The 25,000-nt window shown below is 39.8% G+C and overlaps 1 protein-coding gene across 1 annotated transcript in view; it reads right to left on the reverse strand.

Moving 5' to 3' along the window:
• LOC137982324 (hemicentin-1-like) overlaps nt 1-25,000 on the reverse strand; it is a 132,533-nt gene that overhangs the window by 37,772 nt on the left and 69,761 nt on the right. The window contains exons 17-18 of the mRNA XM_068829400.1: nt 12,547-12,792; nt 11,518-11,781 (exon numbers count right to left, since the gene is read on the reverse strand). Of these exons, the coding sequence (XP_068685501.1) occupies nt 11,518-11,781; nt 12,547-12,792 (510 nt within the window). The remainder of the gene's footprint in view (nt 1-11,517; nt 11,782-12,546; nt 12,793-25,000) is intronic.

Here is a 25,000-nt window from a genome sequence, read left to right on the forward strand (position 1 = left end):
ACGCACTGTGTATTGGCCAAAGTTACAAGATGATATCAGGGAAATGGTCCAAAAGTGCGATGAATGCCAACGGCATGGCAACAAGAAGCCTAGACCTCCAGAGGGACAGATCTCAGCAACTCGTCCATTGGAGTTACTGGGCGTATATGTGGTGCAATTCCAGTGCCAACGAGCCTTGGTCATAGTCGACTACTATTCTGGTTTTCTAACCACCCTTTCCAGCGAGAAAACTGAAGCTTTTACTAAAGCACTAAACAACATCTTCAGGGAGTTTGGGCTACCTGAAAGGATCATTTCTGACAATGGACCATGCTTCAAGTCTGAAAATTTTCGACGCTTTTGTGACCAGCTTGACATTGGCCATGTAACATCCAGTCCATACCATCATCAGAGTAACGGTCGAGCGGAAAGGGCAATCCCTACAGTCGAACAGATTCGAAGAAGGCTGCAAATGACACTAACATAACCAAAGCTCTGATAATATACCTTGATACTCCAATAAGTGACACATTAACACCTTCTGAACTGTTCCACATTAGACTAATCAACACCCGTCTCAGCATGTCCAGCCAACTCCACTGACGGATCAGCAAAAGTGCTTCGTTCTAACACGAAATTAATGCATGACGTTTTATGAGGCATACGTAACAATGCTTTATGTAATAGATTAATAAGATCGTTGAAGCCGACACTACTAGTCGCAGATTTGAGAGACACCAATGGGTATGTAAATATCGTTCTTTGTTTATGTCTATTAATCCCGGCATTTGTTAACTACAAGTCTAATCTGTTGATAGATTTCGAATACTTTCCGGTGAACAAGATGATTGAATAAACAGTGAAATATTTGGAACCTTGGCGATTGTTGCGACTAGCAGTACATTCGAAATCCAGCCGGTACAATGGCGGAAGACGCCCTGAAGATACGTAGAAGCGCGAAGACAAGATTCACGAGAAAAAAGAACGAATTTTTCAAGGCGATAGCTGAAAATAAAGGTACTGAGATCCTGAGAACAAAGTTTAAAGAGCTTACCTAGGCCTGGTCTACAGTGGAAGGTAAGCATGACATTTATTTAATGTACCTATCTGAGGAGAAGATTGCGACAAATGAAAAATGGATCGATGAACTACAAGAAGAATATAATGGAGCATCGGCGGTATACGCAAAGTATGAAAATGAAAAACAATTGATTGAACAAAAGGAAAAGGAAGAATTGAACCGCCAGCATATGATGAAACTTCGAGAAGAAGAGTTTCAAAGGATAGTTCAAAAGACCATTATAAAGACGAAATCCGCGGAAGCAGTCTTTGAGGCACTTGTCCAACATGTTAAAAATGTGATTGAAACGAGAGACGAAAACGCAGGGATAGCGTTGCGCAAAACAGAAAAGGATATTGAGCTTGCGCTAGCAGACTGTAAGAGCGCGCACAATAAATTACTTGACATATTAAACGAGGCCACAGCTGAAAATGAAATCGAATCACATGTTTGAATTCTTCGAATCCATTGAATGGATTCGAAGAATTCAAACATGTTACAATGAGACAATTGAAACAATTCAAACTTTCACCGCCAGGACAGAAAACAGAAATAACGCCAGACAAAATTTTGCACTTCGCATTGAAAAGGCTAAAATGCCATCTTTTAATGGAACAATCAGAGAATATCCACAATTTAAGCAGGATTTTCAAAAACACGTGATGCCAACATTGGATAAAAGCAGCGCGTGCTACATTCTACGCTCGTGCTTGGAAAGGGGACCAGCGGAAACAGTAAAAGGCATAGATGATGATATCAAAGAGATGTGGAAACGACTCGACGAAAAATACGGAGATCCAGCTAAATTAACGGACGCAATCATTAATACAATTTAAGACATAAGACCCATTAAAAAGGGGGAGAACAAAAGATTCATAGAATTGATTGATGCTGTAAAAGATGCATATAAAGATTTGAAAAAACTTGGAGTGGAAAGAGAAATCACAACCACAAGTTCAGTTAGCATAATTGAAAGAAAACTACCTGCTAATATAAAAAGGGAATGGGCTAAATTGGTTAGCGCTGACAATAGCGTGGTAAACAAAACCGACAGATTTCCAAGCCTTCTTAACTTTCTCCTCAGCCAGAAAAGAGCAATTGAATATGATACCACAGAGCTACGACTTACTACTACCTCAACAATAAAAGGCTCAGCACATTATGCAAAAACAAACAAAGATTAAGTAGAAAGATGAGAAGACAGCACCCGCCCCCAAAATAGTAAATGTTTATTCCACAGGGAATCAGATCATTGGACGAGCGACTGTAAATTCTACCTGTCAAAACCAAATGAAGATAAAATGAAAACATTGAAGGAAAATGGAGCCTGCTGGTCGTGTTTACGAAGAGGACACAGACTACCTGAATGTAGGAAGAAGAGACCTTGCGGCGTGAACGGATGCACCAAATGGCAGCACCACACCTACTTAATGATCTCTTGGGAGTACTCATAAGGTTCAGAGAAAACAACATTGCAATGATAGGTGATATCAAGAAAATGTATCATACAGTCAAGATCAAAACTATTGAGCAACATACACATAGATTTCTATGAAGAGATATGGACACTGGAAAACCACCAGACACGTATGTAATACAAAGAGTGTCATTTGGAGACAAACCATCGGGGACGATCGCTACTGTTGCATTGAGAAAAACAGCAGAAATGGGAGCGGATAGATATCCCGAAGCGACTCAGGTCATCAAAGAAAACACGTATATGGATGACATAATAGAGAGTGTTCCCACCAAAGAAAAAGCGACAAAACTCGCTAAGGATATAGAAGCCTTACTTGACGAAGGAAACTTCAAAATGAAAGAGTGGATTTTCATCCATGATAGAATTGATATACTCAAAACTATACCCAAAGACAAATCCTCTAATACGGAAAAGGTGTTGGGAGTTGTTTGGAACCCAGTTCAAGACGAATTTGTATATAAGATGCACCTTCGAACCACATCCAAGAAACAACCAAACGATAACACTCATGATAATGACAGCAACCTAACAAAAACAATAATTCTATCACAAGTTAATAGCATTTATGATCCTCTTGGTTTAACAGGACCATTTACAGTCAGAGCAAAGATTTTGATGAGGGAACTAGGGGGAACCGAAAATAAACTAGGTTGGGATGATACAATTCCTGAAAGGTACAAACAATACTGGAAACAATTTTGCCAGGATATGCAGGAAATGAACAGCGTCAAATTCAAGAGATGTGTGAAACCAAAGGATGCAACAAGTGAACAACCGACGTTAATCATCTTCAGTGATGGATCCAGCAACGCCTTTGGTGCCGGTGCCTGTGCCTATGTAAGATGGAAACTCAATAATGGACGATATAGCTGCAGACTTATACAATCAAAAAATCGACTCGCACCGATAAAAAAGATGTCCATTGATAAAATTGAGCTGTGTGGAGCTTTGTTAAACTCAAGAATAAAAGTATTTCTACTCACACAATGTAGATACAAGTTTGTAAAGTGCTACCACATCGTGGACTCCCAAATAGTGCATAGCATGATACAGAAAGAATCGTACGGATTTAATACCTTCGCCGCAACCCGCGTAGGAGAGATACAACAGAATACAAACCCCAAAGAATGGTTTTGGATGGAAAGTAAATATAACATAGTAGATTGGTGCCAAGTGATATAGCAAAGGCAGAAAAATTCTGGATTATGGAAGCACAAAAAAGCATGTATAAAGACGTTGAAAAAGGACGATACAAACGCCTGTGCCCCAGAAAGAATACAGATGGAATATACGTGGTTGGAGGACGGGAAGAAAGGTGGATTGAGATGAATCACAACAAAAATGAAGTTATCCTTCTTCGTTATGATCATCGATTCTCACGTCTATATAGTGAACATATCCATAAAAGAGGGCACCTTGGCGTTCTCTCGACAGCCAGTAAAATTCGCACAAGATTCTGGATTGTCAAACTACTGAAGATGGTCAAGTCTATCAGATACAACTGCGTAATATGCAAGAAACTAGGCAAAAGACTGAGTAGGCAAATTATGGGAAAATTACCAGTGGACAGATTAAAGCCGTCTCCCGCCTGGACTTGTACTGCTATTGATCTATTTGGACCATTCAAAATTCGAGACGAGGTGAAGAAAAGAACGACTGGGAAAACATATGGAGTGATCTTCAACTGGTTAGGCACCCGCACAGTACATATAGATCTAGCCGCAGATTATAGCACTGAGAAATTCCTTATAATCCTGCGAAGATTTGAATCTATTCGAGGGTATCCTTCGAAACTATATTCCGACAATGGACCTCAGCTAGTTGTCGCAAATAAAGAATTAAAAAATGTGGTACAAGGTTGGAATCAAGAGCAACTAAAAGAATTTGGCGTGATGGAAGGATTCAAGTGGGATTTTGCCCCAGCTGATGCACCATGGCAAAACGGAGTGTCAGAAGCGTTAGTGAAATCGGTGAAGCGAGCGATAACAGCAGCTATAAGTGATCAAGTCATGACATTCTCAGATCTCCTAACCGTTTGCTTCGAGGTAGCAAACCTTGTAAATGAAAGACCTATCGGAAGATACCCTACGTCACCAGATGATGGCACTTATTTATGTCCCAATGACTTGCTTCTAGGCAGAGCAACTTCACGAGTGCCAATCGGGCCTTTCAGAGAGCCTTCCAATCCTCGTCAGCGATTCGAATTTGTCCAGAATTTTGTGAACTACTTCTGGACGAAATGGACAAGGGACTACTTTCCAAGCTTACTAATTCAGCCAAAGTGGCACACGGCTCAACCCAATCTTAGGGAAGGTGACGTAGTGCTCATCCAAGATACTAACCAAATCAGAGGACAATGGAAACTTGGTGTCGTCCTCAAGACATTTCCTGGGGAAGACGGAAGAGTAACGAAAGTACAAATACAGTACAAAAATCCTAAAACGGGGGAAGCCGTCAGCGAATATCACGGAAGAGGCTTTGTTACCGTCGAGAGAGCAGTGAATAAATTGGTTGTTCTTATACCAAAAGAGAAAACAGAAGATAAAAACAAAACCTGATTGTTTCCTTTCAGTATCTTTCGACCTTTGTCTCTAGTTATAACTTTTTCATGCCCGGGGGAGTGTTTCGTTCTAACACGAAATTAATGCATGACGTTTTATGAGGCATAAGTAACAATGCTTTAGGTAATAGATTAATAAGATCGTTGAAGCCAACACTACTAGTCACAGACTTGAGAGACACCAATGGGTATGTAAATATCGTTCTTTGTTAATGTCTATTAATCTCGGCATTTGTTAACTACAAGTCTAATCTGTTGATAGATTTCGAATACTTTCCGGTAAACAAGATGATTGAATAAACAGTGAAATATTTGGAACCTTGGCGATTGTTGCGACAAGCAGTAAAAAAAGGCCGACTTCAATGACAAGCGTTGAGTACATCTGAAACCCTCGAAGCATGACAAGAACGTTTATCTTACTAATCAGCCCATCTGGCTCAGCGATGACAATTCAGATGAGTGGAAACCAGAGTACATTGATTCAAATGATACCTCGCCAGACTCATACTGGATAATCAACGAAAAGAGCGACAAGCGGCTCAGGCGAAATAAGCGTGACATCAAGCCGCGTCACACGATCCTTGCACAATAGCGACCCCAGCCTCAGGTCCCTGTAAGACTTACAACAAATCTGCCAGATCATGATCCAACACTAGTTGATCCTCCAGAAGTTTCAGCAAGGGCTTCAAAAGACACACCTTGCACCATGGAACAAACATCACCTGCCAGCAGTCATGAAAAAGAATTGCACAAAAAGTCAAGTGATGAAACAGCCAAAACTAAACCAGCTGATTCAACACCGCACCTAACAACATCACGGTCTGGACGGGTGATCAAGCCACCAACAAACCCAGACTCTGTATACAACTGAGATGAACTTTAAGTAATTGAAACTTCATATGTTCGCTAAGGCGACGATGATCTCCTTCGGTTCTAAAACTGCTTAAAAGGGACATGTTGCATTATTAGCCGTCTAAGTGTATTTTGTGTTAGACATTTCACGACTTATTATATACATGTTGGACTGACCTATGGACATTCCATGTTTTATTGCATGATGTAACAATGTAACCTGGCCTTCGTCGAAGGCGGACGTGTTCTTGCTAGCTCCTTTAGATGAAATTCAAAGCTTGTAAAATAATGTAATCAACGAAGGCTGCTTGGCTTTCATTCGCTTAAATAACATGGGAAAAGAAGACGCCCGAGCCGATAGTCGCAAACGGTTAAGGGAAAGTGGCTCACAGACTGACGGGGAAGATGCGTTCGACGAAGCCGACGGCCATTGTCGTGGCAAACTAGATGAAGTCAGTGAAAAGCTTGACAAAGTGCTAACAAGACTCGGCGAGTTAGAGGCTATGCAAGGTAGAGTGGTAGAATTGGAAAAAGAAAACAAAAGTTTACAAGAAAGCCTGAACATCGCTCAAAAAGACATCGTCGACCTGAATTTGTCTTCAACCGCCACGTGTGCAACACTGGAAACCCACGCAAAGAATCTGGAAGACCTCAATGCTAAAATAAAACATCTTGAGTGCCGGAACATCAAGTTAGAAGCATACACAAGACGTGAAAATTTAAAAGTGTTTAATGTTCCAGAAGGAAGAGGTGAGTCAACTTCTGGTGAAGATCAATTGAAAAAAGTGATGCGCGATAAACTTAAAATCCCAGAGGAAGATATCGAGCAAATCTGTTTCGAACGCGTTCACCGCATCCCTACTAAGAAGAATACCAGTCGAGGACAGAACTCCAAACCTAGGCCTATTATAGCTAAATTCAGCTTCTTTCAAGACAAGGAGTATGTTTGGTCTTTTGTTGAAAACTTGAAAAACACCAACATTTCAATTGCGAATGATTTCCCCCGGGAAATTGATGAAATACAGAAAACGTTATATCCCATCTTGAAAAAGGCCAAACAGAGAAAGCAAACAGCCTATTTCAAGGTTGATAAGCCAATTATAAACGGGCAAATCTACAGAGGTGAAGAAACAACCAATCTCCCATACTACGGTCTCATTATGGACACAAGAAACAGCGGAAACCAAAGCCAAAGCGGTCACAGCGCGACAGCACATCTATAGTTTAATTTAGTTTAAGGTTTATGTGTGTAATAAGTGTTAAACTACTTAACCCTTCTTGTTTAATTAGAAATGTGAATGCTCTGGAAACTTCTTACTCCATACGTTACTGTATGTTTTTTTGTAGATTAATAATTTGTTTTAGGCGTATATTATCGGTTTATGTGCACTATACTTTCTTGCACTCTGCTATACCATCGATTTCATTTTCGTTTTATATGACTTCTTCTATAATATCACTTCCCCGATTCAGCTACAATGACCGATCATTCTCTTAATTTACTATCTCTCAATGCGAGGGGACTAAGCAATTTCAGAAAAAGGCGAACAATTTTCACGTGGTGTCGAAAACGAAACTCGGATATAATATTCCTGCAAGAAACTCATTCGACATTGTCAACACAGTTAAAATGGAAAAACGAATGGGGTGCAGAACTTATTTGCTCCCATGGGAGCTCAAACTCTCGAGGTGTTGCAATCTTGATCAAAAAAGGTCTTGACTGCGTTATTCACTCTCAGATTGTAGATACATCGGGGAGGTATATCGTTCTTAGAGCCGCTTTCAAAGATAAAATGTATGTTCTTGTAAACATTTATGTACCAAACAAAGACGAAGACATCATTAAATTCCTCAAAAATGTGTTAACTAAGCTGCAGACCGAAAATTTAGATTCAGAAGAAAATATTGTGATTGGAGGTGATTTCAATTGTCCTCTGAATCCTATACTGGACAAAAAAGGTGGCATAATGACACCTAGGAAATCTGTGATAAATTCCATCAATGATGTCCAAAGTCAATTAGATCTTGTAAATATATGGAGAGTTAAATACCCACAAACTAAAAGTTTTACCTGGAGTCAACAATCTCCGCCGATATTTTGTCGCCTGGATTATTGGTTGATTTCCAACAATTTACACGATTGGGTCAAAGCCACAAATATAATCCCCGCCATCAGAACTGACCATTCTGCTATCTATTTAGAATTTGGGAACGTGGAGAAAGAGGCTACGGGTCCTGGGTTCTGGAAGATGAACACCTCCATATTGTAGGATGATGAGTACATTGATGATCTTACAAAAATGGTACCAATTTGGATCACGGAAGGCCGAAAACAACTTTCAGACCACCGTAACATTTGGGACTGGATAAAATATAACATAAGAGCTCATGCTATAAAATATTCCAAAAAGAAGGCAAAGGAGAGAAACGAAAGAGGATCAAAACCTGAAAAAGAATATACTGAATAGCAACAATTTAAATGCGGCTAAGGATAAGCTCGAATCATTTTATGATGAAAAAGTCAACGGAATAATAATCCGTGCCCGAGCACGATGGCACGAACACGGCGAGAAAAGTACCAAATACTTCCTAAACTTAGAAAAGAGTAATCATGTAAAAAAGCATATAAGGAAACTAGTAATAAGCGGCGTCGTAAAGACAAATCCCTATGACATTCTTCAAGAAAAAAAACGTTTTTATCGAGAGTTATACAAAAGTTCAAATAGTGATGCGGAAAACCGTCAGAACATTGTAAAGTTTCTAGAGAATTTGAATATACCTCAATTAACCGAAGAAGAAAAGTTGACCTGCGAAGATAAAATTTCAGCTGAGGAATGTTACAATATCCTCGAAAGCTTTTAAACCAACAAAACTCCTGGGAATGACGGAATTCCTATAGAATTCTACAAAGTGTTCTGGCCTATAATAAGCGATCCTTTTCTTAAATGCGTGAACGAAAGCTTTGAAAAAGGTGAAATGTCTTGTTCTCAAAAACAAGCGGTAATTACTCTAATAGAAAAAAAAGGAAAAGATCGTTCATATATTGAGAACTGGCGTCCAATCTCTCTCGTAAACGTTGACACAAAAATTATGTCTAAAGTGATCGCCACTAGAATTAAAAATGTTCTCCCAAACATTATACACCATAACCAAATTGGATACGTGAAAGACCGATATATCGGCGAAACAATTAGATCAGTTTTCGATATTATGGATTTCACTGCAAAAGAAAGTATCCCAGGACTAATGATATTTATTGATTTTGAAAAGGCATTTGATAGCGTAGAATGGGAATTTCTTCTCTATTGTTTGAAATCCTTCAATTTTGGCCCTAATTTTATCCATTGGGTCCAAACGTTCTACAGAAAAATACAAAGCTGTGTGATAAACAACGGACTTTCATCAGAATACTTTAATCTTGAACGTGGGGTACGGCAGGGGGACCCGCTCTCTCCTTACCTCTTTGTAGTTACTATAGAAACATTAGCAATTGCGATTCGACAAAATAAAGATATCAAAGGTATCTCTATTGGGAATGAGGAGACAAAAATTCTTCAATACGCAGATGATACGACAGCAATACTTGCCGACACAAGCTCTGCTACTGCTCTTTTTAGGTTGTTAGATGATTTCAAGATTGTCTCTGGCTTAAAAATTAATTGTTTTAAAACGGAAGCTATGTGGATAGCTTCTTCAAGGAACTGTAAAGCACAGCCTTTTGGAATTAAATGGCCTAACGAACCGATAAAAGCTTTAGGAATTTATTACACGTATGATCAAAAATTGCTTCTTGAAAAGAATTTCATAGAAAGATTAGACATTATTAAAAACCTGACTAGAATTTGGTCCTCTAGAGGACTTTCTATTTATGGCAAAATTACACTTATCAAATCTCTATTAATTCCGAAATTTGTTTATGTGTCATCTTTATTACCCACCCCAAAAGAATTTGTAAGTCAGTTAAACCAGTTATTATTTCAATTCTTATGGAATGGTCCTGATAAAGTCACGCGCAAATCGGCGATAAATGAATACTCCAACGGAGGATTAAAGATGATTGATCTTGATAGCATGATAATATCGCTTCGATTGGCATGGCTAAAAAGAATAGCTAGCTCAAATGATGGCACCTGGAAAAGGTATTTGACACATCATCTAGAACGCTTTGGCGGCCTTTTCTTGTTTCATTGCAATTATGATGTTAGTATCCTTCCACTGAATATTTCCCTTTTCTATCTAGAATTACTGCAGTGGTGGTCGGAATTTAGAGATACGTTCTCTTCAGAAAAAGACTGGCGTTATATTCTTTGGAATAACAAACAAATACTCATTAATAATAAAACAGTTTATTATAAAAGCTATTTCGAAGCTGGTGTAGTTCATATCAGTGATCTATCCTTTGACTTAAATAACAATGATTCCTTTTCCTTAGTTTCTAACAGGATTTCTAAAACTAACTTTTTAGTTTGGGCAGGTCTTCGGCACTCCATTCCTTCCATTTTAAAAAAATTGTACTCATAAATTAACAACAGATGAATTCTCTCTAAAAATTGACGATAATATATTTGATGTCACAAAGAAGAAATCTAAAGACTATTATACTTTACTTGTAAGCAGAAAGACTCTTTTTCCAACTATTGTAAACAAGCTGCAAAATGAATTTCATTTCACACTCGAGCAAGTTAAACAAATGTTTATGATCCCGCATAGTGTTGCTCTTGAAGCATATGTTAAGGCATTTCAATACAAAATTCTTAACTCCATTCTCTATACTAATGCTAAACTTTACAAAATTGGATTTAAATTGAATGACTCGTGTTCATTTTGTTCATCTGAACCGGAAACGCTATATCACTTCCTATATCTCTGTCCTTTCTCGATAGATTTTTGGCGTGACTTCGAAGTATTCTGGCACCAACATTTAAAGGAAAACATTCGACTTTCGTTGCAAGATATTTTAGTTGGAATGATACGACAAAACTCCCCTTCTGCTAAGCTTCTAAACTATCCAATTATGATTGGGAAATTGTACTTGTGGGATTGTAGAAGAAGTCAAATTCTTCCGAATATATACGGATTTAAAAAGAAAATTGCTGTTAAATATGAAACGGAAAAATATATTAGTCTGCACAGTAAAAAAACAAAGAATTTCTTTGATGCTAAATGGATAGTCTCGCCTCTTGCAAATGCTTAACTATTTAAAGGTTTTAATATGCATCCACTTTCTGTATATAATTAATATATTATTTACATTATACTTTGTGAACATTTCTAGTTTGTTTGAATTTTGTAAAAATAATAATAATATCAGTGTTAATTTGTTGTATTATATTATTATTAGTAATATTAGTTATATTAGTTGTAACATTATAATTATGTAGGTATGTTAATAATTTGCTGTATTAATATCAATTTGTTTCAATAAAAAAAAAATGTTTTATTGCATGATGTATTGAGTTACAACCTCGTGCTGGGTACCCATGTTGGTTTTCTACATTAAAGTCAAGAGTTTGTTCCCTCTATCTTAGTTTTTTGTCCATCGGTTATCTACAAAACTACAATAAATTCCAAAGGATCTTTACTTACCACTGACATTAACAGACACAGCTGAACTCACAGCTGTCCCAACAGAGTTTTTCACCATACACTTATAGACAAATACTCCTCCAACCGTCATTGTTTTGTTCCAAACTCCAGTACTGCTAATGGAACCTATCATAACGTTATTCTCATAAAGCTGATAATTTAGTTCCATGGGGTTCGCATTTTCGGCTGAGCAATTAAAAGAGATGGTTGTTCCATTACAGACTTCTTCTTCACCCACGTGTAACTGGATGACCTCTGGTGGGTCTATGATGAACACGAAAAAATGTTAGTACACTTCTCTGACTACATGTACACAACTTAACTGTAAAAGTATCATAATTAGGTGAAGTACAATCGTTTGGGTAAGTATAGTCCTGCCAGAGACTGTTTAGGACGACATTCGACTGACCTTTCGACAACCTGAGCAAAATTAATGTAAATACCAAATAACAGCCACAGTTTGTTACTTTTTTGTTTAAGATTTTTCCCGTCTTTTATCTTGTCTTTGTTTTTTTAAATTTTTTTTTGGTCATAGTACACTGTATTTTGGTCAGTGCTATCCTTGTAGTTACTTATCAGCTTACTTAATGAATGTTTGACAAAGGATTATGGCCGTACAAGAAATTAAAAATAAAGAAGTCAAACAAAACCTTTAGGTAAAATGAATCCCACAGGCAAAATTTTAGAGAGTTAGACTTGTGGCTTTAGATGTTTATTGCTAATTAAGTACTTTCCTATTGTACAGTCGGCAGGTATCTTTTTCAGGTTGCAGGTTGAAATTTAATTATAACTCGATAGACTTACCGTGACTGTTACATGAATAGCTAACCTTAGGCCTAATTAGGCCTAAAGAAAAGTTTTTAGGCCTAAGGTTACCTATTCATGTAAGAATCACGGTAAGTCTATCGAGTTGTAATTAAATTTAAACTTGCAACCTGCAACCTGCAACCTAAAAAAAATACTTGCCGTTGTACAGTGTACTTATTATGTTTGCTACAATCATTTTTTCTATAGACGCAGATAACTTACACTGTACGTCAATTGTTGCAAACTCCAAAGCAACTCCACATGGACTTGTTGCTTCACATATGTATTCTCCACCTTCACTCCTACTAATATTTCTGATAACTAAATCAGTTCCAATTGTGCGCTCTCCATTACTAGTCTTGATCCAAAACACAGTTGGAGGGGGGATACTAGTTGCTGGACATGACAAATTCAAATTTCCTCCTTCCTTGATTACCGCAGTGGAAATTGGCATAATGAATGAAGGCACTGAAAGGACAGCAAAAAATCATCCATTTTCAATGTCCTCTTATTTGACATTAGGTGATTGTTTCAATGTCACAGTTATTCAAGTAGACGTGGAAGAGTCACGTTGTATACATGTGCATCACCATGATCATCATGTTATTTTACTGTTAACTCTAATAGTACTTCTCAGTAATGAGACAAGAGTACACATTAGACGTGCAAACATAGTACGTACATTGTGTTATGAGCCAAGGGGCTTTTGTCAAAAATGTCAGACCAAGAGCTTATTAAATTTAGAAACTAAAACTGATGTAGATAATCGCTAGTTGTCGTCCTTCAGTAGCATATTGAGAGTAATGATCCCAAGTTCGAGTAAGGCCTAACACTACTGTGAAGTTTTTATACCTAATTATTCCATCAGAGATCAACCCTAGTATTGGAATTAGGGAAAAAAAGGACACAGAAAAACACTATACAAGAACAGTAAATCTTATGAGATGAGAGGCAAAGTTGACGCTCTTGCTATAGTGCCCTGCATGCTGACTTCCATGCTTTAAAAAATCGGGCTCTCCAAAAAAGATCTAAAACCAAGCAGCGCCATTATCCGAGGAATGTCTGGAGCAGATCTTCAGAACTGCAGATTTATGGACATCATTGTCACACCCAGTGACATCACTGCTAAATCAAGATTCTATGTCACCAAACAGGAATGTCTCTTCATTCTTGGTCTTGGATTCTGCAAAGAATTCAAACTTGTGACCATTGCACCCGTGTGCATACAACAAAACATATCTATGGAGCCATGCCAAGATAGGGCTGTACACATCCCTGAAGAATCAGAGGCTGACTATGACAATTTTTAAAAGAAGTGAAAGAAACATCTACCACTTGGAAAGAAGACAGGTGATCCTTTGGAGGACCTAAAGCAGATCTTCCCTGAGACCTTTGATGGTCAGGTTGGTCTCTTTGAAAGTGAGGTCGTCCTTAAACTCTCGCCAAAAGCAAAAACCAGTTCAACTACCATCCCGTGCAGTAATGCAAAGCATCATGCCACAGCTAAAGAAGGAACTAGACAAAATGGAACAAGAAGGAATTATCCGAGCCTGCCCAGAAACTACCGAGTGGCTACATAATGTGGTAACTGTTGTCAAAAACGATGGAGCCCTGCGACTGTGCCTTTACCCAAGAAACTTGAATAGGTACCTCATCCACTACACTACATCTTGGGTAGATGTTCAGCATAGTTTCAGAAATGGTCAGTACTTCTCCTCACTAGATGCCAAGAGTGGGTACTGGACCAAACAACTTGATGAGCAAAGCCAGCTTGTCACAGCATTTAACACACCATTCAAGAACTACTGCTTTGTTCGCTTGCCCTTTGGATTTTCAGCATCTTCTGAAATCTTCTGTGAGAATATGGATCGAATCCTAGCTGGTATTTCAGGAACATTCCCATGTGCAGATGATGTTAAAGTACAAGGGTCATCAGAGTAACGTCACGACATTTACCAGATTGAAACTGTCGAAAAGGCACGCAAAGCCGGACTCAAATTCAACCCTAACAAGTGCTTTAGTAAGAAACAGCAGAGCGAGGACTTTGGACGTATCATCAATCCACAAGGTGTCCAGTCATGTCCAAAGAAAGTGAAAGCGATCACGGCACTTGCTGCGTCAACCGATAAGCAAGAGCTGGTTGGTTGAGCATCGGGCTGTCATGCGGGAGGTCGTGACCAACACTCAGGGTCTTAAAATAACTGAGGAGAAAGTGCTGCCTTTGTAATTACATCCGCAAATGGTTAAGACTTTCAAGTCTTCTCGGATAAGGACTATAAACCGTAGGCCCCGTCTCACAAACTTTCAATGCTCACAACCCAGTGGGACGTAAAAGAACCCACACACTATCCCTAAAGAGTAGGTCATGGAGCTCCCGGTGTTGTGGTCACGACTCATTTCATTCGTTCATGTGCTGGGTGAGATCGCTAATGGACTGATAGCGGCTGCCAGCGGCGCCTATATATGCTGATGTCCGATCTCACCCATAGATCCTTTGCTTGTAAAGCGCATTTGAATATATTAATAGAAAATGCGCTATATAAATTCATTACAATTACCATTACCATTACTTTATGTCTACATACATCCCCAATTTGACAAAAGAGACCTATATCATGCGTAGCTTGCCGCAACGTGACAGCCACTTTGTATGCACCTGTGATATCGAAAAGGAACTGAACACCATCAAGAACGACATTACCAGTGCAGTGGAGCTTATTCACTATTACCCAAACAAGCCAGCCATCATCGAGACTGATTCCTCTTTGAGAGGAATTGGTGCAGTGCTGATCCAAGACGGCAAACCCGTGCGTTTATTCAGCAAGGCACTCACATCTGCTGAAACTAATTACACCAACATAGAACGGGAACTGTTGGCTATCCTAATTTCTTGCGAAAAGCTACATAAGTTTACATTTGCGCAAAAATTACCGTGCACACAGATCACAAACCCCTGCAGGCCATCTTTTAGAAACCAGTTAGCGTGGCACCACCCAGATTGCAAAGAATACTGTTGCGTCTCTCCAAATATGACACCCAAGTTAAGTATGATTAGAAATTGAAGCGCACCCAGGATTAGGCATATTAAAATACAATAAAAAACGTTCTCTGGCTAAAAATTTTGAAAAAGATATAAGCTTTCGGCTGTCGATCTACAGCCTTCCACGGATAAAACGTTGAATGTAAATTAGTGAAATATATACAGAAAAGGCGAGATAAAAATGATAAAAAGAGCAGAGTAAAGGTATGAAAAATGGTGGCTATTGTTTAAAAAGAATTTTATACTGATTAGGAATCGGCTTAAAGTTATTGTCAGCATGCTTGGTAGAAGAGGTGTGCCAGGCCTCTAGAGTTTTCCTAACACGAAAAGAGCCTTTGTCGATAACTCGAGAATGACTGAAATCAATGCGATGACCGAAAGACCACGCATGTTTCGCAATGTTTGACCCATTGGCACATGTTTTTACATTCCTAACGTGTTCCTTCTTGCGGGTTTCAAAGCAATGGCCAGTTTCACCTATATAACACCAATCACAATCGGCACAGGGTATTTTATAAACCACGTTGGGTTGGTGTTCAATACCTGGTCTGAATTTAGGAGAAAGGAATTCTTGTTGTAAAGTCTTGAGGGGCTTATTTACAACTCGGATATCGTGTCTTCGAAGAATTCTTGTTAGGGGTTGCGTAACACCATTGATAAAAGGAAGGACAGCAAAACCGTTAGGGTTCTCTTGAGGCGCAAACCATTTAAAAAACATGCCAACCAGTTCTTCAGGTGAAGGGATGGCATGTGTGGGTGGTTTGGAAAATTTCTGCTTTAAGATATTGGAAATAACAAAGGAGGGATAGTAGTTGGCTCGTAGAGCATCAAAGACGTGATTGATTTCGGTATTTTTCCCTTGCGGTGTACTTGGGAGTTTAATTGCGCGGTGTAGGAGGGTCTCAGCTGTGCTGATCTTGTGGCGTTTGTCGTGGTGAGAAGAAAAGTCTAAACATCTGTCCGTGTGAGTTGCTTTGCGGTAAGCATCAATAGTGATTGTGTTATCCTTGCGAGAAACCAAAGTATCCAAGAAGGCGATCTGTTGGTCAGATTCCTCTTCAATAGTGAATGAGATGTGTGGATCGATATAATTAAGTGTAGTATGAAAAGAGTTAACAGCATCTCTTTTGATGATGCAGAAGCTATCATCCACGTAGCGTTTCCATACTTTAGGTTGTACTTCAGACGTGTTAATGGCCATTTCTTCGATCGCTTCCATGCACAAGTTCGCCACCACAGGGCTGACGGGGCTACCCATCGCGCAACCATGGATCTGTTTGTATATCTTATCATCATAAATAAAGTAATTGTTAGATAAGATAAATTTCAACAGAGAAATGATTTCAATACTGTCTAAGCTCGTGCGTAAAGGAAGTGAGTTGTCCTTAAGAGCTTCTGCCTGAGAGACCGGGGCAGACTTGGAAATGAAGGTCGGCCGATTTCGCTTAAAAGTGGTACACAAAGTACTTATGTCGACTTATGTAATATGCCAAAGTTTCAGCTTCGACGACTTTTTTTTAGCCGAGTTCTGGATATCAGCTCCTCAGGGGTCCCCAGAGACTAATTTTCAGTGCAATTTTGGCCACTTTTAAATCTCTTTTTTAGCAACATGAAATTAATTTCAGGCAAAAACAAAACCATATTTGTAAAGCCCTATCCTTAGGCTTTTATGGGTGAGAACATTAGCTCATGGAAATTTTTCGCTAGCCTGTGGCTGTTATCACAACTTGGTCATATTTGAAGCATATGGGAAGCCACCCGGAAATGGCCTGTTTTTCAGACCAAATATTTTCCATGCCCATGTTTTATATCTTGAGGTCTTAGTATCCCTGCAAAGTTCAGCCCTTAGTTTAGTAATATCAAGAAAAAAATACTAAGGTTGAGGCTTTTTACTAAGAAAAAAACTTACGGGAAGATGGCTAACCAGGCCACTTCCGGTTGAAGTTTCAACAAAGCGTGTCTGCAAAAATCAGCCATTTAATTTCGATTATCTTTTTTCCTTCCAAGTTATGGTTAAAAGAGACTCTGAAGTTAATTGTCACCGAAAAAACTTGCCGCTAATAAGAAATTTTTATGTGATTGTTTTAGGACCGATCAGATAGTGGTCGGACAGCGGTTATAAATTTCTTGGAAGAAGTCTTGAAAATTACGGACAATAGAGCCGCTGCAAAAACTCTTTATTTACCTAAAAACACATCTCTTGCCGGTAAATCACAATGCAAAATTGCATTTTTTTCGTCCAAACTGCAACGTTAAGTTTATCTCCTTTGTTCAACTCGTTCAACGTATCACGTCTGTGGCCCGTAATAATGAAGCGCTAATTATATCAGGATACAAGCAAGCTTTGTAGTTCCATTCAGTAGTACTATAACCCACCTGTTTGGGCTTTAATATTTTCTGAAGAAAAAAGAACTTATCGGTCTCTTTAAAAGCAACCACATCATCTGTCGTGACACTACTTGAGAATCGTTTTGAACCTTTAAGAAATTTGGAATATAATTAAAGCTAATCGTCTAACACAAATTGCAGTCACTCTCCTAGTCTATTTGCAAAGTGTTTGGATAAATTCACTTACAAAAAACGCCTACCTGGCTTCACTTTTACAGACATGCCCCTTTCCTACAATCCCTTAAAAGTGAGGCAACATTAGAAACTTTAGCTCCAGCGATAAATTGGTCGCAAGTGCGTCGTTGTGAGTTAGATATACACAGGTCGATTAATACCGTACGTGACGAGGTCATTGTAGTTTGCTGGCTATGACTGACTTGGAATTCAGTTGTTTTCTCGTGCAGATTCGTCTCCTTGATATTGCAGAGAATGATTATGATAGAACTTGTATGAGAACCTCAATGGCATGATTTGTTTACTGAATATTTACGCAAACGGGTGAATTTTCGGCGGTGACGTGGACATATCACAAATCGTCTTTAATTCATCTTTTGTGACGCCAGACAAGCCAGCTTTGTTAAGAATAAACTTCCATTCAGGAAAATTGTCAAATGTGTGTGACGCAGTCAGTTTATTACCAGCAGCGCCCACTTTGACTAGCAGGGCGTAACATCTCAATCTAATGTCGCTAATGGGACAGTTACAGCAGGCTCTGACGGCTTGTTATCTCGTGCCCCACATATGTCAACTTCTTTCCAAAAGGTGCACCGTATACTCATGGTTTTGATTTTCCAAGAGACTAAATTGTGAAATCCAGACATTCGCTACTCTGCCTTTCAAAAGCACTCAAATGGACTCAAATGAAACAAATTCGCTTACAGACTGAATAGATTTAATTAGTTTAATTAATAGATCGCAGATAGTTTCTTTTTTCGCAAATAAACAAAGCAGCCGGCAAGGTGTCCACTTTCTTTTGAAAGTGCTGGCCATTTATTTCTTCCCCGATGCACTTTGTTGATTTAGGACAGATTAAAGTCCACATTACATTCGGATTCTACACAAAAAGGAACTGGCATAGCGCGTTAGCGGGCTAAACTCTGATTCGGGCGGTCCTGGGGCCCGTTTCTCGAAAGTCCCGAAACTTTACGGGCCATTTCCGGGTTGTCACAATTCCCTTTGTATCTCAAGAACGGAGAGGACTTAAGTCGTCAAACTTCACAGATCGGCTTTCTAAAAAAAGTGGTTGGCAGTCTCACAAATGGCTTTTCGGGCCCGAAAAGTTTTCGGGACTGTCGAGAAACGGGCCCCAAGTTACTAGGGCGTTGACATGTCGTCTTGGGAAGGCAATTTTCTTTAACAGTGCCTCTCTCCACCCAGATGTATAAATGGGCACAAGCGATTATTATCCTGTCCAGGAAAGAAGAGCAGTAACCAATTTAAGCTCCAGCAGGTACGAGCGGGCACTAGGCCTTGTGACGACTTACCTTATCACCTACAGCATGCATAATGGCCCTCCAGGGCGATTACCGCCTAGGTTGCTTCTTATTACCGAAACCAGAGTTAAGGGTCAGCAATTCAGTGTGAGTCCATAAAGACTTACTTTTTCATGTGATCTACAGCTACGGGTGCCATAAAAAACCCCCAAGTCCTTAAGGGCTCCAAGAAAGCTGAAATATTTTATTTCCCAAGTTGCCAAAACAGTAGTCTTTGCCGGAAGGATAACCCACTCCATCCCTGTACTATCTTTGGATATATATGCAGTATGGATGCCACCATGGATCTGTGCTGTTTGAGAAAGCAACAAAAGGAAAATACTGATAGAGAAAGGGAAAGAGTGCACGTGAGTAATCTTCTAGCAATTTAGCAGATTGGCGGCGAAAACGGACTGTGTTGGACGTCCTTATCAATCATTTACAACATATGTGAGCCATTTACACTGGGGCACTGTGTATGAATAAATATTCAGTAAACGAATCATGCCATTGAGGTTCTCCTACAAGTTTTATCATAATCATTCTCTGCAATATCAAGGAGACGGATCTGCACGAGAAAACACTGAATTCCAAGTCAGTCATAGCCGACAGACTACAATCACGTACGGTATTAATCGACCTGTGTATATCTAACTCACAACGACGCACTTGCGACCAATTTATCGCTGGGGCTAAAGTTTCTAATGTTACCTCATTTTTAAAGGATTGTAGGAAAGGGGCATGTCTGTAAAAGTGAAGCCAGGTAAGCGTTTTTTGCAAGTGAATTTATCTGAATACTTTGCAAATAGACTGGAAGAGTGATTGCAAATTGTGTTAGACGATTAGCTTTAATTATATTCCAAATTTCTTAAAGGTTCAAAACGATTCTCAACTAGTGTCACGACAGATGATGTGGTTGCTTTTAAAGAGACCGATAAGTTCTTTTTTCTTCAGAAAATATTAAAGCCCAAACAGGTGGGTTATAGTACTACTGAATGGAACTACAAAGCTTGTTTATATCCTGATTTAATTAGCGCTTCATTACTACGGGCCACAGACGTGATACGTTGAATGAGTTGAACAAAGGAGATAAACTTAACGTTGCAGTTTGGACGAAAAAAATGCAATTTTGCATTGTGATTTACCGGCAAGAGATGTGTTTTTAGGTAAATAAAGAGTTTTCGCAGCGGCTCTATTGTCCGTAATTTTCAAGACTTCTTCCAAGAAATTTATAACCGCTGTCGGACCACTATCTGATCGGTCCTAAAACAATCACATAAAAATTTCTTATTAGCGGCAAGTTTTTTCGGTGACAATTAATTTCATAGTCTCTTTTAACCATAACTTGGAAGGAAAAAAGATAATCGAAATTAAATGGTTGATTTTTGCAGACACGCTTTGTTGAAACTTCAACCGGAAGTGGCCTGGTTAGCCATCTTCTCGTAAGTTGTTTTCTTAGTAAAAAGCCTCAACCTTAGTATTTTTTTCTTGATATTACTAAACTAAGGGCTGAACTTTGCAGGGATACTGAGACCTCAAGATATAAAACATGGGCATGGAAAATATTTGGTCTGAAAAACAGGCCATTTCCGGGTGGCTTCCCATATGCTTCAAATATGACCAAGTTGTGATAACAGCCACAGGCTAGCGAAAAATTTCCATGAGCTAATGTTCTCACCCATAAAAGCCTAAGGATAGGGCTTTACAAATATGGTTTTGTTTTTGCCTGAAATTAATTTCATGTTGCTAAAAAAGAGATTTAAAAGTGGCCAAAATTGCACTGAAAATTAGTCTCTGGGGACCCCTGAGGGGCTGATATCCAGAACTCGGCTAAAAAAAAGTCGTCGAAGCTGAAACTTTGGCATATTACATAAGTCGACATAAGTACTTTGTGTACCACTTTTAAGCGAAATCGGCCGACCTTCATTTCCAAGTCTGCCCCGGTCTCTCAGGCAGAACCTCTTAAGTAGTTTGTTGCTTATGTAATCACAGGCTTCGCAAACTCCACTCCACTGATGCCATACCACCAGCCATTCGTGGATCAATCAAACACCACAAACAAGGAAACCCTGTTAGACCCATTGTTTCATCCATTGGCTCAGCTCTCTACAATACTTCCAACTTTCTTACCGACATCTTGTAGCCTTTACAAAACAGTAATGGTTTCTCTGTTCCTAACTCTGCCAAGTTTGCTGAAGAAATCTCTAACATTGACATCCAGGATGACGAAGTTATGCTATCCTTCGACGTGGTATCACTATTTACAGCTATTCCTGTAGACAAAGCCTGTGATTACATAAGCAACAAAATACTTAAGGACAACTCACTTCCTTCACGCACGAGCTTAGACAGTATTGAAATCATTTCTCTGTTGAAATTTATCTTATCTAACAATTACTTTATTTATGATGATAAGATATACAAACAGATCCATTGTTGCGCGATGGGTAGCCCCGTCAGCCCTGTGGTGGCGAACTTGCGCATGGAAGCGATCGAAGAAATGGCCATTAACACGTCTGAAGTACAACCTAAAGTATGGAAACGCTACGTGGATGATAGCTTCTGCATCATCAAAAGAGATGCTGTTAACTCTTTTCATACTACACTTAATTATATCGATCCACACATCTCATTCACTATTGAAGAGGAATCTGACCAACAGATCGCCTTCTTGGATACTTTGGTTTCTCGCAAGGATAACACGATTGTTACGAAAAATAGTATTGCCTGACAAGCGTTACTGTCCAGAAGCTTCGCGAGAGTTCGTAGTTTGTTTATATTTAGGTTTGTACGTAAGCGTTTCTAAATCGGTGTGTTTTGTAATCTTTCTATAATTAGATTCATTACTAATTTAGAAAGTTCTAGAAATTTATTGTCAGAGTATATAAGTAGACGAGTCCAAGCGGAGTGTTTTTCTAACTAGTTTTTCACAAGCGAAGAGAGTTGGCGTTAGCCGTGTTTAGTCAAGTGTGACAGAAGCTGTGTTTATTCAAGTTGGCGGAGGCCGTGTAAGTTTGTCGAGTACGAGTTGTTTAGAGTTTTACTTCGTGGAAACTACGTTCATTTTTGGAATAAATGTTCTTGTTGTTGTTCTGACAACCCTGCGTTCAGTTTAGTCTGCAAGCTAACTTTCCTCAAAACATTCAAACCCGTAACATTGGGGGCCTGTCCGGGATAGGAATTCATTTGTTTGCCGACTACAGAAACCAGGAAAGGATCACAACTTGGAAGGAAGTAGCTGCGCTGTGGTAAAAAGTTGTAGGGAGTGAAAGAGCCGTGAAACTTTAGTGCTGTGAAAATGGAGAAATTTATTCAGCTTGGCGAAAAGTTTGGTCTGGAAGGAGAAAAGCTGCTTGAATTTGTGCGTGAACAAGAAGAGAAAGAAGACAAACGCAGAGAAATAGAACGAGAAGAGAAACGTTGGCAGCTTGAAGCAGAGAAAGAAGAAAGACAGAGACGCGAAGAAGAAGATAGAGAAGAGAGACGCAGACGACAGGATGAAGAAAGGGAAGCGAGACGTCAGGAAAGAGAAATTAGGAACTTACAACAGGAAGCGGACCTCACGAGACAGAAGGAAGCTGCTGAGGTTGCCAAGAGAGAACATGAGTTAGAACTTGCTAGAATAGCAGCAATGAATGGTGATGGTCATACCGCAGAAAGAGGTGACAGAGAGGATCGGGCTAAAGCACCTAAACTCCCCTCGTTCGTTGATGGCAAAGACGATTTGGACGCGTATTTGCAGAGGTTCGAGAGATTTGCCGAGACAGCTAAGTGGAAAAAAGATGGATGGGCATCGAAGCTCAGTGCTCTGTTGTCTGGACGGGCACTAGAAGTGTATTCACGTCTATCGGAGGACGCAGCTAAGGATTATGACAGGGTAAAGATCGCGTTAATGAAGAGATATGACCTTACCGAAGACGGCTATCGTCGAAAATTTAGAGCATCCAAACCAGAAGTTGACGAAAGTCTGGAGCAGTTTATTGTGCGACTGGACAGATACCTGTTACGTTGGCTAGAGCTTTCGGATACTGCGCGAACCTTTGATGGTCTTAAGGACTTGATCGTGAAAGAACAATTTATTGACTCTTGCCCTAAGGATTTGGCAATTCACCTGCGAGAAAGGGCACCAGAGACCCTAGCAAAGATTGCGAAGATCGCTGACCAGTACTTGGAGGCTCATGGCAAACATTTGTTCAGCTCAGCGAGCAGAAAGCCAACAGTACAGCCTGAGAGGGACGAAGCCAAGAACATGCAGATTAATCCACCAGCTCTGCATTGCTTTAAGTGCAACACCCGAGGTCATAAAGCTGTCAACTGCCCAACCCTAACAAGGAAGTGTTTCCTATGTGGTAAGCTGGGACATGAAGCTAGAAACTGTCGATCAGGTGGACGCAGATCAGGAGGACAAAGTAGGGATGGTAACCCGCTGCAGCGTGGTCAAGTGAGTGCCAGTTGTTTAGTTCAGTCACCTGAGGTTAAACCTACTGATGAAGAGGTTAAGGCCTGTATTAAAGATGATAAGCTGCTGTTAGCCCGTGGTAAGAAGATTCCATTGTTAAGTAGTGCTTGCGTTGAACCGTTAACTGGAGTGAGAAGTAAAATGCCTGTCGTGAAAGGTAGAGTTGGAGAGAAGCCTGTTGATGTCCTGAGAGATACTGGTTGTAGTGGAATTGTAGTAAAGAGGGACCTTGTGTCTGAGAATCAGTTTACTGGCGAATTTAATGTTATGCTGCTCATTGACAATACAGCAAGGAAAGTTCCCATCGCAAAGATTGATGTTGATACACCTTATCTCAAGGGCCAAGTGGAAGCGCAGTGTCTTCCCGATGCTGTTTATGATTTAATTATTGGTAATGTACCAGGCGCAAGAGCCGCTGACGACCCAGACCCAAGCTGGCAAGTTCCTGTACAAGAAGCTTGTGCTGTAACCACGAGAAGTCAAGCTAAGAAAGCTGGAGAACATATTCCGTTGAAGGTACCAGATACTAAAGAAAGTCCTGTAGTTGATAGAGAAAAGCTCAAGCAAATGCAGCGTGATGACGAGAGCCTACAGAACTTTTGGGAGAAAGATGACGTAGTTGTGAGAGGCCAGGCTGAGATTTCATTTGAAGTGAAAGGTGGAGTTCTGTACCGCGTCTACAAGCACCCTTATGTGAACGGAGGTAAACCCCTGAAGCAGGTTATGGTTCCTGTGCAGCTGAGAAGTCGAATAATGGAACTAGCGCACGGATCGATCATGGGAGGTCACATGGGAATAAAGAAAACGACTGATAAGATTCAAAGCGCGTTCTATTGGCCAGGCATTCAAGGGGACGTGTCTCGTTATTGCAAGTCCTGCGATGTATGTCAGAAGACAGTTAACAAGGGTTCCGTACCGAAGGTTCCCCTAGAGAAGATGCCATTAATTGACAAGCCATTTAAGAGAGTAGCAATCGACCTGGTTGGTTCTATTGTTCCCCCGAGTGAGGACGGTCATAGATATATATTGACATTGGTCGACTTTGCAACTCGTTACCCTGAAGCTGTCCCGCTGAAGAACATTGATACTGAGACTGTGGCAGAAGCGCTGGTGGATATCTTTAGTCGTTTGGGAGTGCCTGAAGAGATCTTGAGTGACCTTGGTACGCAGTTCGTCTCTGAGTGTATGAAGGAAGTGACGCGGCTTTTGAGCATTAAACAGTTCACCACGACCCCTTATCATCCTATGTGTAATGGCCTGACGGAAAAGTTTAATGGAACAATGAAGAGCATGTTAAAGAGACTGTGCAGTGAACAG

Source organism: Montipora foliosa, chromosome 13 (assembly GCF_036669935.1).
Source record: "Montipora foliosa isolate CH-2021 chromosome 13, ASM3666993v2, whole genome shotgun sequence".
NCBI classification, from domain to species: domain Eukaryota; kingdom Metazoa; phylum Cnidaria; class Anthozoa; order Scleractinia; family Acroporidae; genus Montipora; species Montipora foliosa.